Consider the following 14,421-nt stretch of genomic DNA (forward strand, 5'->3'; position numbering starts at 1 on the left):
TTTCTGGGAATGAAAAAGTTGAGAAACACTGTATCAGGCATTATTCTTCATTCCTGCAAAGAATGAGATCAAAATGTTATATCAGAACAACACTCACGTTCACAGGTTGGTGGTGTGCTGCTCCACGTCCCATCAGCATTACACAAAGTTGATCCACTGCCAACCATGGTATAGCCCTCATCACAAGCATATCTGCATGATGACATGTAATATTGTCCGGCCGAGCAGGTTGTTTTACCATTGGCAAGAGTGTTCAATGCTGGGCATTGGATTTCTAAAAAACAATTTAATGAAATACGTCAATCCGTTGTGAAAAAGATGCTGTTTTGCGTTCTAAAATGATAAAAGTTTTTTTAAGGTCTGTGCAGACTTTCCAACTTTGTACAACCATGCAGCTGACAGCGATTAATACAGGTTAGACAACTTCAATAAGAGAACAACTGATAAACATGTGACAGCACTCTTAAAATAGACCAAGTGGCACACAATAAAGAAGATGATAGTGTCATATGTATTCCACACAAGCATGTATTGAGCCCTATGGGAATGATTAACCAAACAACACGAAACGTCAGCCGTATCTATCATTGGGCATGAACTTTGATCGTCTATAGAGTATGCTGAAGTCACAAAATGCGATCTTTTGTTTGTCAAATCTACAATAAACTAACTGATAGGTACAGCCAACCACATTGACTTTTTTCAAGGGGAACTTTTATGGACTGAGACATTCAACTTTAACACTTCTTGTTGTTAATGATTGATGAATTTTCCAGGTAAACAACGTCGCACACTATAACGTGCTTATACCATCACATCCAAGAATACAAACAAACACATTACATGATGTGAATGAATCAGATGACAGATGTGCTAAGGAATTAAAGTTATACTTCATACAATCAAATAGTTGAATATTACATTTCAGCATTGGATACAAGCAAGTTATTTAGAGACAAATTGAAAGCAATAAAACAAAGTATATCTTACTCTGGCATATTGGTTTTGTATCATTCCATGTTCCTGATCCGACACAGGCGACAGCTTTAGCTCCAATTCGCTCATATCCTTCACTACAAGAGAATATGCATTTTGAACCATAGATGTTGCTTTGGGAACAGTTAACATTGCCATTTGTAACCTCTGCAAGCTTAGGACAAATAATTTCTGTGAAAATAAAAACGACTTATTAACTTGTTATCTGATTTATTTTATTTATCTGTAACTGGCACGTAATCTGAATGACTAATTTGAAATATGTGTCACTAAGTCATTTCATAGTTGTTTTGTTATAGACAATTTCGATATATATCCATAATAAACACAAAGATTTACAAAATGTACAACAACCTTGAAGTAATTGTAGATAATTTCAACAAGATGCTAGGCATTTTACAGTGTTCAGGTCAAAAAGCCATTGGTGGTTTTTGGAACAATAAAAAATTCATTGTTTAAAAAAATCTCCCAGGAAGGGAGTGGCAAAATACATTGAGGTAAGCAAAGAAATAAGGTTAATAATAAGAAAGGTAGCAACGTGTTTGTGTAAAGCCCACACAAAGTAGCTTTCATGGGAGAAAATTCTATATAACCACAACAGAATCATATTGTTTCACAACAATTGTTCCACTTTTTAAGTCAGGCCAGTTCGGAGTATGATTACAAGAACAACATATACCGTATATTTTAACATGAATCCTCTATTAATCAAACATGACACACATTTTCTACAAGTTTAAATGTTATAAAAAATGGTTTAAGTTATAAAAAACGGTTCAGAAATGGTTTTAAATGTTATAAAACTTTATTTGTTTTAGTTTGATTACACAATACTATGAACAAATAACAACCAAATTTGAAAAGCAGCATAAACCCTGACCATATCGTTAGAAACACAAACCATATTGTGCTTTAGCGGTGATCAATACAATCAGCACAAAGAAGATTCGCTAAAGTATCCCGTTAACCTTTACTTCGGGTTAATTAAGTAAAGGATACAAGCAAAACAAATGAAATTTTCTGAGATGCTAATTTGGAAAGTTGTTCTAAGACATATTATGCAAAAATTAAAAACATGATTGACTGGGCCGTTATCCGCAATGTTTTACAAGCGATTGCAAATGCTTTAAGCAAATAAGTCATGGACAATATTACTGGGCATTCTGTTATGACATTGTCCATAATGATCCACACAACATTTAGCTTGAGTATGACTCAAACGCAGATAAAACAGAAATTTTTTTCCTTCTTTCTTGGAAAGTAGTGTTTGTCGTAAAGTGTTCAGTGTGGCCTGTTATTTACTTTGGTCTGTTTGTTGGAAGATTTTCTCTCCATTTTAGAATAATGGACTGTGTTTGATCACAGTTAGTCTGTTTGAGGATTAACGCAAAACCTAATGTTAGGACATATTATACACTGATATGATGAATGGAATACGATAGAAAAAAATAAATCTTGGCCATCTTGAGGTCTTGGAAGTCCAGTGCTTTTAATTCAATAGTAAGCCATGTAGGCAAGCACATCAAAGATCTAATGCATTAAATGGATGTGAAAATAGAAGTAAACAATATGATTTTTATTTCTTCAATGAAAAGTCATAATAATACAACATTACATAAAACAATATGTTAAACTGCTGACAGTAATAATAATGAAGACATCCACTTCACCAAAACAAAACATTGATGTTAGAAAACTGAATAAAATTGCTTGTTAAAACTTACGATTGCACTTGGGCGGTGGGTAAGGGTCCCAATTTCCATTTTCAAGGCAAATACTTTGCTTATAACCAGTTTCAAGAGCATATCCGGTGTCGCATTTGAATATGCAGTTTGAATCTAAGCCATTGCTGTTGGTACATTGAACTTCACCATTTTCATGGCTAGTAAGTGGTGGGTTACACACAATTTCTAAAAAAATATTCATTAATGATTACAAATTATTCTGCAGTTAATAATAAACCATTTACCAACAAAAACGTTATCACACGTTTGTTGTACACGTAGCAAAAGATAACAGCCTGTCAGCAGTTTGCATAATTCTGTTCTTACTTTCACATGTCGGTGATGGTGCACTAAACTGCCGATTCCTCAGACATATTGAAGTATCCTGTGCATCAGCAGCCAGCTTATAGCCATGGTCACAGGAAAAGTGACACTCTGATCCTTGATAGGCTCCAAACGAGCAATCAACTGACCCAAATTCAGGATCTGTGAGCTCATCATCACACGGGAATCCTGAGAAAACAGATTTTAATTAAAATCATCGGTACTTATAAAACTGTGCAATAAACACCTATCCATATAACTTGCTGGGTGATTAAAATCACTTTTCCTGTAAATAATTAATGACGATCATTGCACCAAAGAGAGCTCATTAATATTTTACGAATTGATAATGGTTATTGCTGATTTTTTGGCAAAATATTTGTCTTATGCAAGTGCTTTTTAAAACTGCATAAATAAATAAAAAAAACATGTTAGATCATAAAATTTGTCATCAAAGATAACTGAGCACTGCAATTTACAACCACTCATTTCAAATTCAATTTATAGAATCTGGTGCTTTGTGGTATCCTAATATGTCATTCAAGAAGACATTCTATATGGATATATACCCTTTCTCTAAACCTAAGGTATTAACAAATGGACTCATGGCATTCACTTCATATTCGTTATTGTATCACAGAGACCACATAGTTCTTGAAACTTACAACCAGTCCATACCACTATAGTTTAAATGTAATATTGCTGACCTAAAGAACCCTATTACAATTAATAATATTAATAATAGTAATAATTAATAATAGTCTTTGCTTATACCCTACTAAATATAAGCGAAGACTATTCCAAAATCTAGATTAATCACTATTTTGAGCAATACCTTGCATTGTGGTCATGTCAGTTGTTCCGAGAGGTAATTTCGCCATGAATTTACTTTGTCTAGGATAGAAAGTAAAACGCCCATCAGTAGAGCTGATGTAGCCATCAGTGGACGTAAGCGTTTTTGTGTATTTATCATAAACCAAGCGCTGCTTTGCATCAGTGTCATCACAGTTTTTAGTGATGACTGCTGATCCAGAGGTAGTTTCATCAGTTGCAATGCATTGTTGTGTTGCCTTGTTCATGATCTGATTGGTCGACACCCAGGTCCACAACTGGGAGAGGTCATCACCAAGGCAATTGGAATCGACTCTCAGACTGTGAGTAGATGAAAGGTTAGAGGTGAACTGTGTCTTTAGACAACCTTGGTTTGACTGCGACTCAATCTGGAATTCAGGTCCTGCAAAATACAACACATTTGTTAGTGATGTCGTGTCACTGCAAAGTCAAAGAGCTCATCTCTTCATCACTAGGTCATCTTCATATTTTATTTAATCACAATTTATGAACAATTTAAGCAGAGAAGTCGATGAAAGCGATGTCAATATATCGAGAAATATGTAGTGTATACGTATATAAGAGTATCTGCTGTGAAGTCTCCATGATCTCAGCTTAAAAAAGTTTGCAGCGGAAAAAATGAAACGGGTAATTTAAGCCATCCATTTGTAAACAATTAGCGGGTAATAGAACAGGGATAAAAGCGTTTCAGTTAACAAAACAGCAGAAACATGGTTATTTCTGTTTATAAACGTGTTAGGTTTCCGCACAATACAGTTTAAAGTGGATTTTCTTGCACTGCTATTTCCTTGATAAGAATAGCGTATACAATTAGAAGAACAAACGCCAACACAAACGTTACGTAACAGTAAGAGCGCGATTTTTAGCGGGTGCCCTTAGAAGATTGGCTGTATCGCAAAGAGCGTTCAATATCCAACAAAGTATGTTGAGTGGTCGTTGATTACAAACGATGCAACGTTTAGGTTTAAATTTCGCGCGCAATACGGTTTTAGCTTTATGCAAACAAACAATTATTACTTTGGATACATTATATTACTAGTCATTCTTTTCGCGCTGCAGCTTCATAAATACGGTGTGAGCAACTATGTTACGTTGTCTTTTCTCAAACGATGATAAAAACCTATGGTGGAAACGAACGCTCGAGATTGGGGAACGGTGAGGTGTAAATAGGACCAAATCACGACTAATTCCGCTCAGAATTGAAACAAATATCGGTGAAGAATTGAATCTAAATTGGCATTGCATAATTCTTTGGCTTTAAAGACGGAGGTCTGCAAGAAATTAATGTTCGCTCACTTCCCATCATTGTGTTTCGTGTTTTGATTTATAACTTAAACATTTCTTTTTAATCTATTATTCTAAATCGTTTATTTTCCTTGATCTTTAGGAGAGCGTTTCTCGCGACAAACGTCGTGTAAAATTCGAAATACACTAGGACGATAACCATCCGGGTAATGCATAAAGCAGTCATTTTTCGTCTCCATAGATGATAACAAGCTTTACTGGATTTTCATGAAAGCGTTAGCAAACAACTACGTGCCATGACACTGCGCTATATTTATTTTGGCAAATATTTGATGGAGCGGAAGAACAATTTTATTAATAGTTGAACGTTTTTCGATGTCGTAAACATACAGATGAACTTGAAGTCTAAGGACGACCCTGATCGATTAAAATAACATTTGCAGACTGTTATAAACTGCAAGGGAAGAAAAGATATATTTATTTATGTTGTGCGTCTGTGAATTAACTAACCATTACTTATTGCCTTCAAACTTAGTGGGTAAAAGTGTTTGACCAAATGGCGTAGTCAAGATATAATGCTATTTGGTCTTGACCCTTGCACGAACGGTATACAGAAACACAATACAAGAATTGTTTTGAAAGTAGGTTGTCTGTAAAAGTAGTAAAGTACAAACAAAACATTGTTTAGTGGCACCTACGGTGTGTGTAATGGTGCCGTTTGAAGTCGAGGATCGTGTGTGCAACGAACTAATCGAACTTATCAAAACGAACCATGTAGACAAGTGGACTCTTCTCAATCGTTTGAGTCCACTTATCTGCAGTTTTGTAACTCGTACGATTACGTCACAAGGGTAGTAATGACACCCAAAAACGCTAAACACTATCCAATAACATGTGGCCGCAGTGAAAGTGGTGTTCGAGCGTTTTTCAATCTCCTAAACCAGTGATGCTTATCGAAATAAATATCTTCGAAATTTTCTCAATGAATGCGCACATCAGGGAGAATGTCGTTTCTATATCTATTCATCCAGTGACTAAATTGCCACCCTGGAAAAACTACCCATCGGAAGTGGCGCTATGAACGCTGATCTTTGTTACCCAATCGACAAAAAAAAGTTTCAATCTCTAACTTTTATTTATGATTTCATTACAATCTTCGAGCATACAGCGAAAACGCTATAAAATGCTCTTTTTTAAAAATGAGCATGACGATAGCTGTAAAGGGCATAAAGCAATTGCTGACTTTCAAAAAGGGCTGCGAATGTTTGTAATAGAAACACGTTCGTTAATTTATGCTTGCCATTGATTTCATGAGTGCCACCGCAATTATTCCATGTAGTTGGACTTGGACACAACCAAGTTGGCTAAAGTTTGACGCAGAACCCACTTGTAATAACATGACGATGATTTGTGGGCCAAGTTGTGAGCATAAACTCATTGGTCCGATTAACGGGACACCAAAGTGGGCCAAGAAACGTTAGATACCCACTTTAAATGGGCATGGGATGCCGTCATAGCCAGATGAATCACCTAAACGAGTACGAGGTAAACACGCTATGAAATTTTATCCAAGTACTAATACAGTTTGGCCTAGCTGGCCTGTGTCTGTTATATTATGGCAATTATTCCTTTCTCCACACGTTAAGTCGCCCCAAGTCCAATCAAAACGGTCCAAATGAAGCGAAAGCAAACGATGATGTATTTGCCTACGCGAGCACCAAGCTACAATATCAATCTTAGCTAAACAAAACAAACCCATAAATCAATTGCATTCAAAAACTACGCCTGGAAATAGGCAAGTACAGCTATTTCAAAGGGCTTGACGTGTTGTTAAATATAAGCTTGTTTGGTGTTAAATAGCGAATTGAGTCAAAACGACGTACCGGCGAAGGTTTAAAAAATTTTCGATGTATGGGTGACATATAAGCAGTTTCAGTCAGAATTCAACACTCATGACAATACAACATGCATTTAGTAGCGAGCTGATAAATCACCATACACTAATAATACCGGAGCCTGACCGAAATTTTTTTTCTACATAGCGAGTGACTTAATGCAACAGCACTGAAATGTTTCATATTTTTAGACATCGAATGCGCAAAACAGCGATGTGTTCAACAAAAGGTCTGCTAATTGGTTCTTAAGTTTATTGGATGTTTTATGGAGGGGCTCAAAAGATTTACACTTTCTACAGATTCGCTATCAAACAAAGGCACGAATTACAGCCCGGGGCGATTCGATAAGAGCGACTCGAAGACAGTTTTGTAATAACAAATTTGTACACTTAGTCAGAATGAACTTGATTTATCGTCGTAATGGCAAGAACCATACATAACGAGTGGAATATTCCAAATAGAAGGGCATTGATAACAAAGTCACACTTTGACGCTGTTGGATGCACACAAATACGGCTGCAATTTTCATATTCACTAACTAACTGTTATCGTCATTTTCATCTCTGCATCGCGTGCTGCCGCAACCTGCAGAATTTATTGCACAAACGCAATCAATATTTTCGCTGCTTTAAGACAAACAATATGACAAGGTGTGTACATGTTTCCAAAAAAAGATCAAATGTGTTGGCCATTGTCTTGTGTCCACATCCTACTTACAACGCAAATCATAAGGAATCAAATAGTAACGGACGACAGTAAAATGGTTGTCTTGGTTGGTTACACTAAATCTGCCATGCAGCTGTAATCGGTGGTGCGGAACGAAGATAACCGATTCCTGAACGATCGTCTCATTCGTAAAGCTAAGCGTCGACATGATGCTGCTGGATCTGACCCAGGGTGAAAAATAACTTGCGTGTTATCAAGCGTAGACTTCCTAGCCCGAAGTAAGTGTACAAACTGGGGTAAGTTGGCCCTTCTGTCAACTTCAAAATAGCCATAAAAGGCGGTGCCGGCTGCTGCATTTATCCTTCTTGAATGAACACTGTGTTAGATATATACAAGGTTTGACGTCAATAAATATAGGAATGAAACGGGAACTGGTAAGTGAGCAAATCTTTGAAAGAAAAAAATTTTAAACGCAAACGTGTGACACTCAAAACTAAGTCGGCATAAGAATGTCTTGCACGCAAATTAATTTTTTATTCTATATGTTGGTTTCATGAAAAAAGCGTTCTAGCATTTACATTAAGATTTTTTTTGTGTACGCCTCCTACTATGTTAAACAACCGTTAAACACTACACCGATTAAGACGACAAAAATAGACAGTTTTGCAACAAAAATAAAGACCTTATGTGGAAATTCGGGAATACTTGGGAATTTCCCAAAAACATCATAATACATATACGGATATATTTGGTTTTATCAACCAAACTTGTTTAACAGTAGCAAAATTACGTTAACTGATATATTTTCTCCACAAACACTATTACAAAACCTCAAAATGGCAAAGCGATGACGTCATGGCTCCGTAGGACATTCCAGAAATATTTGGTTGCTTCGTCACAGACGAAACGACATCTAATAATGATTTAAGACCATGCGCCCCGACCTCTTTTCTCATTAGGTACGTTGTATAAACAATGTATGTGACACCTATAGATTTTCAAACAAAATCTTTTAAACTGTAAAATTTTGCAGCTTCCAGTACTTTGCCGACTTTCTGTTTCAATAAAAACCAGGACGTGCGCGAGTTTTTACTACATGGCCGTTTAAATTTGAAAATGTGTGCCTCATAGAGACGTGTAGTTTTTAATAACAAAACAAGGGGGGCTTTCAAGCACACAAAATAGTGTAAGTATCTTCTGTCAAATGTGCGATCACCAAGAGCGAGGTATGGTTTTCGATGGTCGAACTGTTCAAAACGGAAAAGATGTTCCCATAAATACGAAAGAAGAAATGTACATGGTAACACGTACTGATAACTTAGCCGCAACAAGCTACCAATTTGAAATTCTTTTTTAGTACAGAATGAATGAGAAACCACTCCCTTTCTTTTCCTATTTGTCAGAGAAGCTGTTTCTCATTGTTTCTCATTGTTTCTCTGTAACAATGCCGCGGTTAACGTCGCGTTGGCACCGACTTCGTTTTTGTGTATTGTAAAAATCAAAGCTTTTCCACGATAGATGTAATATATCAGTTTTGAGTAACGCTGAAGACTTTAACCAAGGAAAATCCACAATTGCAGATAACTATTTTCCATGCTGTAGCGTATCAAACCAAACGATTTTCACAGATTGTGTCAAGCTTTCGTTTGGCATGAAACCCAAGTAATCTTGAGCATTATCAGCAGCCTTCCTGTGCGAAAAGGCGAACCATACAAGGAGGTAAGTTTTTGTGCGCACATGGATAAGGCTAACATTACCGGAGCCTTACTATTTCCCTGCGGCTATTAAATGTAACATAAGATCAAAACTTTAAACAAGAGACATGTACATCAATAATGATTTCCATGAAAAGATCCTGCGCATGGCATGGGCAACCTGGTGGTGAACGGGTTATGTCATACTGCACAAACTAGTTCGGTAATAGTAATACAGTATCGGATTATGGTGGCGTAGGACGATTTGACGTTTAAATTTTACGCCGTCTGACACAGAGTAACATCCAAAACGGTCAAACGAAACGCTTTATGACATAATGGCTTGCCGAATTATCCGAACTAATGGTAACGACAATTTGAAATGCAATAGCAGCGAATAAGCTATTTTTCATATTATGTCGATGAAGCAGTCAGTAGCAAGTATGAATTATGTGGATTGGTCAAAAACAAAGAAATGAAGGAATTAGTGCTAAAATAAACAACTTGGTAGGTCCTTGACCTAAAAATCGATTTTACGGGTCAAACGACGTTGTCTATGCTCAACTGCAATGATTCACGCAGAATGATGGTTTGTGTTTAAACAATGGTGTCCAAGACATTCGTCTTTAACGAATTTGAAAAATGTCTAGCGACTTACGACTTGGTGAGAAACTTTACGACAAAAAGCCATTGAGTGACCGACAGAAAGCTGCAAATAGGGTGCGAGTTACCTCGTATCACACAGATTAATGTCGCGTACACCATTGCGCAATCAAGCGTCGAAATCATCACTTTCACCAAAAGGAAAGAATTGGGTGAATAGAACAAAATGCAACAGAAGTATAACCTTCTCCTTACTTGCAATATACCATTAATTGCGTCGATGTGTAACAGTGGGTTTGCGGGATCCGAATACAACCATTATTACTTAATTACTGATTACCGCGACCCTGACCGGATGACTTAAAAGGAAATCAAATTGGGACTAATAGTTTCAATCCTCACAGCCACGCATGCCACAAGCACAATGTAATGCTGTGGTGGTGTCACGAGGGAATATGACAATAATGGAACACGTCATAATTGCAGAGTTTGGATGTTGTACATTACCACGCATTTACATCAAGTGTTACTTTCAACATTAAAGCCGTTATAAAGCCGCTGACGGATAAGCTTTAACTGTTAGTGAGAAATTACGAATGCATGACGTAATGTGGAACAAACTCACTACTCAATGGGCAAGAGCAATGTACGAAAAACGTCATAAACGTTTGATGATTGCGTGAAAGTTTCCCGTTCCCTTGACGCAATTCGATTTCAGTTAATTATGTGATTGTTCTCTGTTGGGTGATGATAAAATCAATGGCGTCGATCGCCGATAAATGATTTATTGTAACTCCCGAGAGGGTCGAAAAGCACAGATGCAAAATCTGCGGGGTATTCAACAGCATTGGGTACTAATCGTATATCCGCACTGGTGCCAAATTATTATATGTCACGATCATACACGAAAAATGTTCCATGAAGACCATGATATCACATTATGTTACAGTGTAATGAGCATCTGATAAAGATGGCAAACTTTCATTGTCGGAATCAAAAACTACGGTGATAACTAGGCTATTTCAAAGACACTTATAAAATCCTAAAAATATATATAAATAGTTACTGTATCAAAAATATACACAGTATATATGATATAAGTTATGCTGTTTAAATATAAATATTAAGTTTATATTTTTTATATTCTTCTATCACATAAAAAATGATTTATTAGTTGATTTTTAACACGAACAAAAGTATACCATAGTTCATGATCAGTAAGTTTTTTATATTAGATGTTTTATGATACATGAGACATAAACGATTAAATGTGTTCTACACTGGACAAGACTTCACTAATTTCTTGCCAATGTGGTACTAAGCTACATTTTATAAATATCCCCGTTCACAACTAGCAATCTAGCATCCATTTGAAAAATTCGCCCAAGGCAGCAACTGCTGACACAGGTAAGATCAGGAAAGTAATATCCAACAAATTACAAGTATATAAATGTACTGCAATGACTTAATTTCATTACTCTGTCCAATTTTTCCAGTTGTGTAAATGTCATGAAATACTAACTAGCAACGTCCATAAGTTCTAATACAAGCGAGTTCAAGTACAAAACTATTATTAAAGCAACATACATGACTTTCCAACCGACAAAAAGTCTTATGATCTGTGACCCTCACCATTAAAAGGTTGCCACAGCATGTCAGCAGCATGACACATAGACAGATGAACCGCGAAAAGTATGCCAGTCATTGTGTTTCAATGTTTTGCAGCAAAATATCCCAGACAAAATCATAGGCCTATTTCAAAATTATCCTGGGCTCTGTACTACCAAAAGTAGTGTTAAAAAGAATTCAGCTTTCTCAAGATACTGGACTACTAAAAAAAAAAAGTTAAAAAAATCTTTCAAACTAATAAAAATGAAGTAGTGTAACCATTTGCAATCAATTGATTTTAACAATTTCCTGTGTATGGATTAGGTTTTCCTGAACAATCAAAACAGACAACAACGAATATGTTTCAATAACATAACAACAATAAGTTTCAATAAAACGGTCACAAATCGAAAACTCATAATTTGTTTGACCAAAATATTTTTCAATAACATTAAACCTGCATTTAAATAGGAAGATAGAAAAGCTGTTTAATAAAGAACAGTTATAATACTGAAAGTTAATAACCATATCTATCAAACATTATAAAGTAACAAATCTGACCTACAATTTTAGCAACTGTGCAGCACATGCTATGCTTATACTTACCCACAGCTTTTGGAGGACAATAACAGCATGCCACCCTCACTTTATAATCATCACAGAAAACTTGACAAGAAAACCCTATGTCTACACTGCAGGTACCGAATGCAGGATTGGCAATTACTTTTTGAGATGCATAATTATAACACTGAATATCCACAGGTTTGGCACAAAATTTATAACCACTTCTTCGCAAGGCTGGAAGAGTTTCATCTTGGGTGTCATCATCGATGGTGGTATCAGCATCCATCCAGCCACTCCATTCACATGAACAATTTGTATATTCTTCAACAAAACCAAAAGATAAACTTTACAAGTAGAATTACATCTTGCATAATTTTCAAAGTTTTAGCAATGATATACTATTGAGCTCGGATTTCTTATTGAAAAATTAGCCATTTTTTGTAGGACAAAGTAGGAAGTGTGTATGAAGTGGGAGGATTTAGAATTCCCGGCACAGTTAGAAAACTTCACAATCTGGAGCAGGTTAGCATAACAAACTTACGCATAGTTTGTAAGAACAACATTTTAAACAATTTCATAATTTAATGATCATTACTACAAGTTGTCTATATATCACTGACATATCTTACCTGGAGGAATGTGCATGGTGTCATCAACATCTCCAGAAAAGGTAAAACGTATAAAAATGAAAAATATGATCCATAAAGTACCCCATTTGTGGTGGATGAAAAGTAATGTCATCTCTTCTCTCTATAAAGAGTCCTGGTGTTGACACGGACGCGTTTTATTATGTGGAAAAGTGGAAGGCTATTAAGCGTTCAGTGGTTCTTTATTCGTCAAACAGGTGATAACCTCATTCTCTGATTATAACCAATTACTCCACTAAGAAGCTACGATAAATGAGCTTAATATGTAAGGTGCAAGTTATCCGATATATATTGTTTCTTCTTCAGTATAAGTATTTTTCATAAAAGACTGGACACCTGCACTTCAAGTTCAAACTGTAAACCTTTTACAAATTACTAAATTAATTAAGAAATCTGTTGGACTTATTTGTTATCGTACCAGAATAAACTTTGCTTGCCTATATATTTAACCTTTAAAGAATATCAGCTGGAATTATTGTTTAAAGAATAACTTGTAGAAAAAGTAACAAATAAATGCAGAAACAGTTCAGATAAATCAACAACAAAACTGTTAAAGTGTTTTTTTATTTTTATTTTAAACTGGAAATGTATAGGCCTAGTATCGAACGGATCTACGTCTAGGGCTCAAGGCTAATAAAAAGCATTACCTATATTTCAAAGGGTCTCCTTCAGTTTTGTACTCTCATGTCAGGATCGACTACCGAAAAATTATAGGCTAACATTATAATTTTTTTTTCTATTACTGTACCTCACAATTCCTTCTCATTCAAGCCTCAAGTCGAAGTGCAAAAGTACAAGAGACCCAGAAGTGCTTACGTTGAAGGAAAGGTTGGGGTTAATCTGTTAGTAAACGCAGTTTTTTAAGTACGCTCACCTCAATTTCTACGTCCGTGTTCTGATTCTTACTATAGGGTTAAGGTGGGGACGACTAGTAAGGTACACAAGTGCACACATCATAGTGACCTCACAATCCAGTCATACGGTTTTGCACTTGCGAGAGTGGTAGAATCGTCTTCAATTGCGTCATGGTCCAAAGGCCTAATAAATCCGGTAAACCTGAATGAAACTAACCCTGATACTACTCCCATTGTTACAGTATAACTTTACATGTTATTTCAGCCCTTACAGCCTTAATCACCTTGTCTACTAGAGTCTAGGCACTGACAAAGTCTAGAACGAAGAATTACGCGTACTGTATACTTTTCTAACATTTCAACCAACGTTTTGGTACAAATCTAGACATATGACTTCACTCACAAAGTGTTATTTCGCTGGATCTCATGAGTCAGGGGTTATTTAACTGATCAGACTAAAGTTACTTCAAACAAGTCATTACCTAGCGGCCATAAATAAACTTATATAAAGTCGTGACGTACTGTATAGCACTGCATGGTGCACAGTCACCCCACATGCCAATTTCGCAGCTCTCATCAAATTCATTGAATCTAATTGCCATTAAGCTTCTTTATACAAGCGCTTATACTGTATCCAGCGACACACAAAGTCTTATATTCCGTTGGTCTGAACAAACGTTTAGTTGAGTTTTTATCTTGCAGGCAATGTTTGTCCAACGATATAACCGCCATCTACCTATACCTGAAAG

At 36.1% G+C, this 14,421-nt stretch overlaps 1 protein-coding gene across 1 annotated transcript in view; it reads right to left on the minus strand.

Annotated features, from left to right (window-relative positions):
* Positions 1–14,075, minus strand: part of LOC143458809 (uncharacterized) — a 29,099-nt gene extending 15,024 nt beyond the window's left edge. Inside the window, exons 1-7 of the mRNA XM_076955682.1 lie at positions 12,801–14,075; positions 12,214–12,492; positions 3,880–4,278; positions 3,048–3,233; positions 2,721–2,906; positions 991–1,167; positions 98–274 (exon numbers count right to left, since the gene is read on the minus strand). Of these exons, the coding sequence (XP_076811797.1) occupies positions 98–274; positions 991–1,167; positions 2,721–2,906; positions 3,048–3,233; positions 3,880–4,278; positions 12,214–12,492; positions 12,801–12,912 (1,516 nt within the window). The 5' untranslated portion in view covers positions 12,913–14,075. The remainder of the gene's footprint in view (positions 1–97; positions 275–990; positions 1,168–2,720; positions 2,907–3,047; positions 3,234–3,879; positions 4,279–12,213; positions 12,493–12,800) is intronic.
* Positions 14,076–14,421: the final 346 nt, after the last annotated feature.

This window comes from Clavelina lepadiformis, chromosome 5 (genome assembly GCF_947623445.1).
Source record: "Clavelina lepadiformis chromosome 5, kaClaLepa1.1, whole genome shotgun sequence".
Classification (NCBI taxonomy): Eukaryota; Metazoa; Chordata; class Ascidiacea; order Aplousobranchia; family Clavelinidae; genus Clavelina; species Clavelina lepadiformis.